The sequence below is a fragment of the Sinocyclocheilus anshuiensis genome, unplaced genomic scaffold (assembly GCF_001515605.1).
Source record: "Sinocyclocheilus anshuiensis isolate Anshui unplaced genomic scaffold, SAMN03320099.WGS_v1.1 scaffold167, whole genome shotgun sequence".
Lineage (NCBI taxonomy): Eukaryota > Metazoa > Chordata > Actinopteri > Cypriniformes > Cyprinidae > Sinocyclocheilus > Sinocyclocheilus anshuiensis.
The window spans coordinates 1,732,220-1,733,278 of NW_015552552.1; the positions used below are offsets into that span (position 1 = coordinate 1,732,220).

The window sequence follows — 1,059 nt, forward strand, 5'->3', positions numbered from 1 at the left end:
TAAATAAAAAAACAAAAAACAAAAACAAAACTGCATTTGGCCTAGTTTTGACTGTGATTGGGCTTGTCTTAATTAGCATTTGGGAGGACTTTGTTACTCAAACCTGGCAACCCTGACTGATGCCAACTATATAATTGCATGTAATAAGATCCATTTATACTGTGTGAGGAACATATTAAGCATGGACTTTAACCCCAGGTTGCTTCAGGGAGATTTTTCAGAATCCTTTCTAGTCTTCACAAGCTTGTTCCTGTTAGAAAGTGTGTGGGAACTTGCTGGGAAAAATCTTTTACCATCCACTGAATGCAACAAATAATTGCAAATAAGCATTTTACTTCAAAATTCTTGTAAAAGTATTGCAAAATGTTGTTAATAGTCTATTAAAGATACAATTAAAAATATAAAAAATGTCTGCCACATTTATATGCCACTAAATATCTGCCGTTGAAATCATGCTCAACAGGTCATGCGTGGTGGAAACCCAGTTAAGCTGGTTAGATCGTTCAATCCATGGGGAGACAGTGAATGGAAAGGAGACTGGAGTGACAAGTAAGCTCTGCTTTTATTCAACATTATAGCAGATAACCAACTAGCAGAACAACTGGCAGTAAAAATATAAAACATCACATTTTTCTGCAAAAAGTAAAGGAAAGTAGACATGCAGTCCTTAACTCACAAAAATTGTGAAATTTTATAATTGTCAAAGTTATCCTTTGTCCTGATGTTTATTTTGCATAATTCTTTCAGATCACCTTTGTGGAACACAGTGAGCAGTGAGGACCGCAAACAACTCCTTGTGAATGAAAATGGAGAGTTCTGGTGAGCATGAACCATGTTTTCATTTACATTCTTGAAATTAACTAAAACATAAAATACATTTTGTCAAGGATACATTTTATTTACATATTTTTTTTTTTTTGCAGGATGTCAATGAACGATTTCCTTAAAACATTTGACAACATGGATATCTGCTGTATCTGTCCTGATTTTCTGGAAGGGAAGTCTGCTTGTCACTGGATTTCCAAGTACCACCATGGAAGCTGGGTTTCTGGGAGCACA

General features: G+C 35.2%; 1 protein-coding gene across 1 annotated transcript in view; it reads left to right on the top strand.

Annotated features, from left to right (window-relative positions):
- Positions 1–1,059, top strand: part of LOC107664433 (calpain-1 catalytic subunit-like) — a 10,474-nt gene that overhangs the window by 6,079 nt on the left and 3,336 nt on the right. The window contains exons 9-11 of the mRNA XM_016455001.1: positions 464–549; positions 748–819; positions 924–950. Coding sequence (XP_016310487.1) covers positions 464–549; positions 748–819; positions 924–950 — 185 coding nt within the window. The remainder of the gene's footprint in view (positions 1–463; positions 550–747; positions 820–923; positions 951–1,059) is intronic.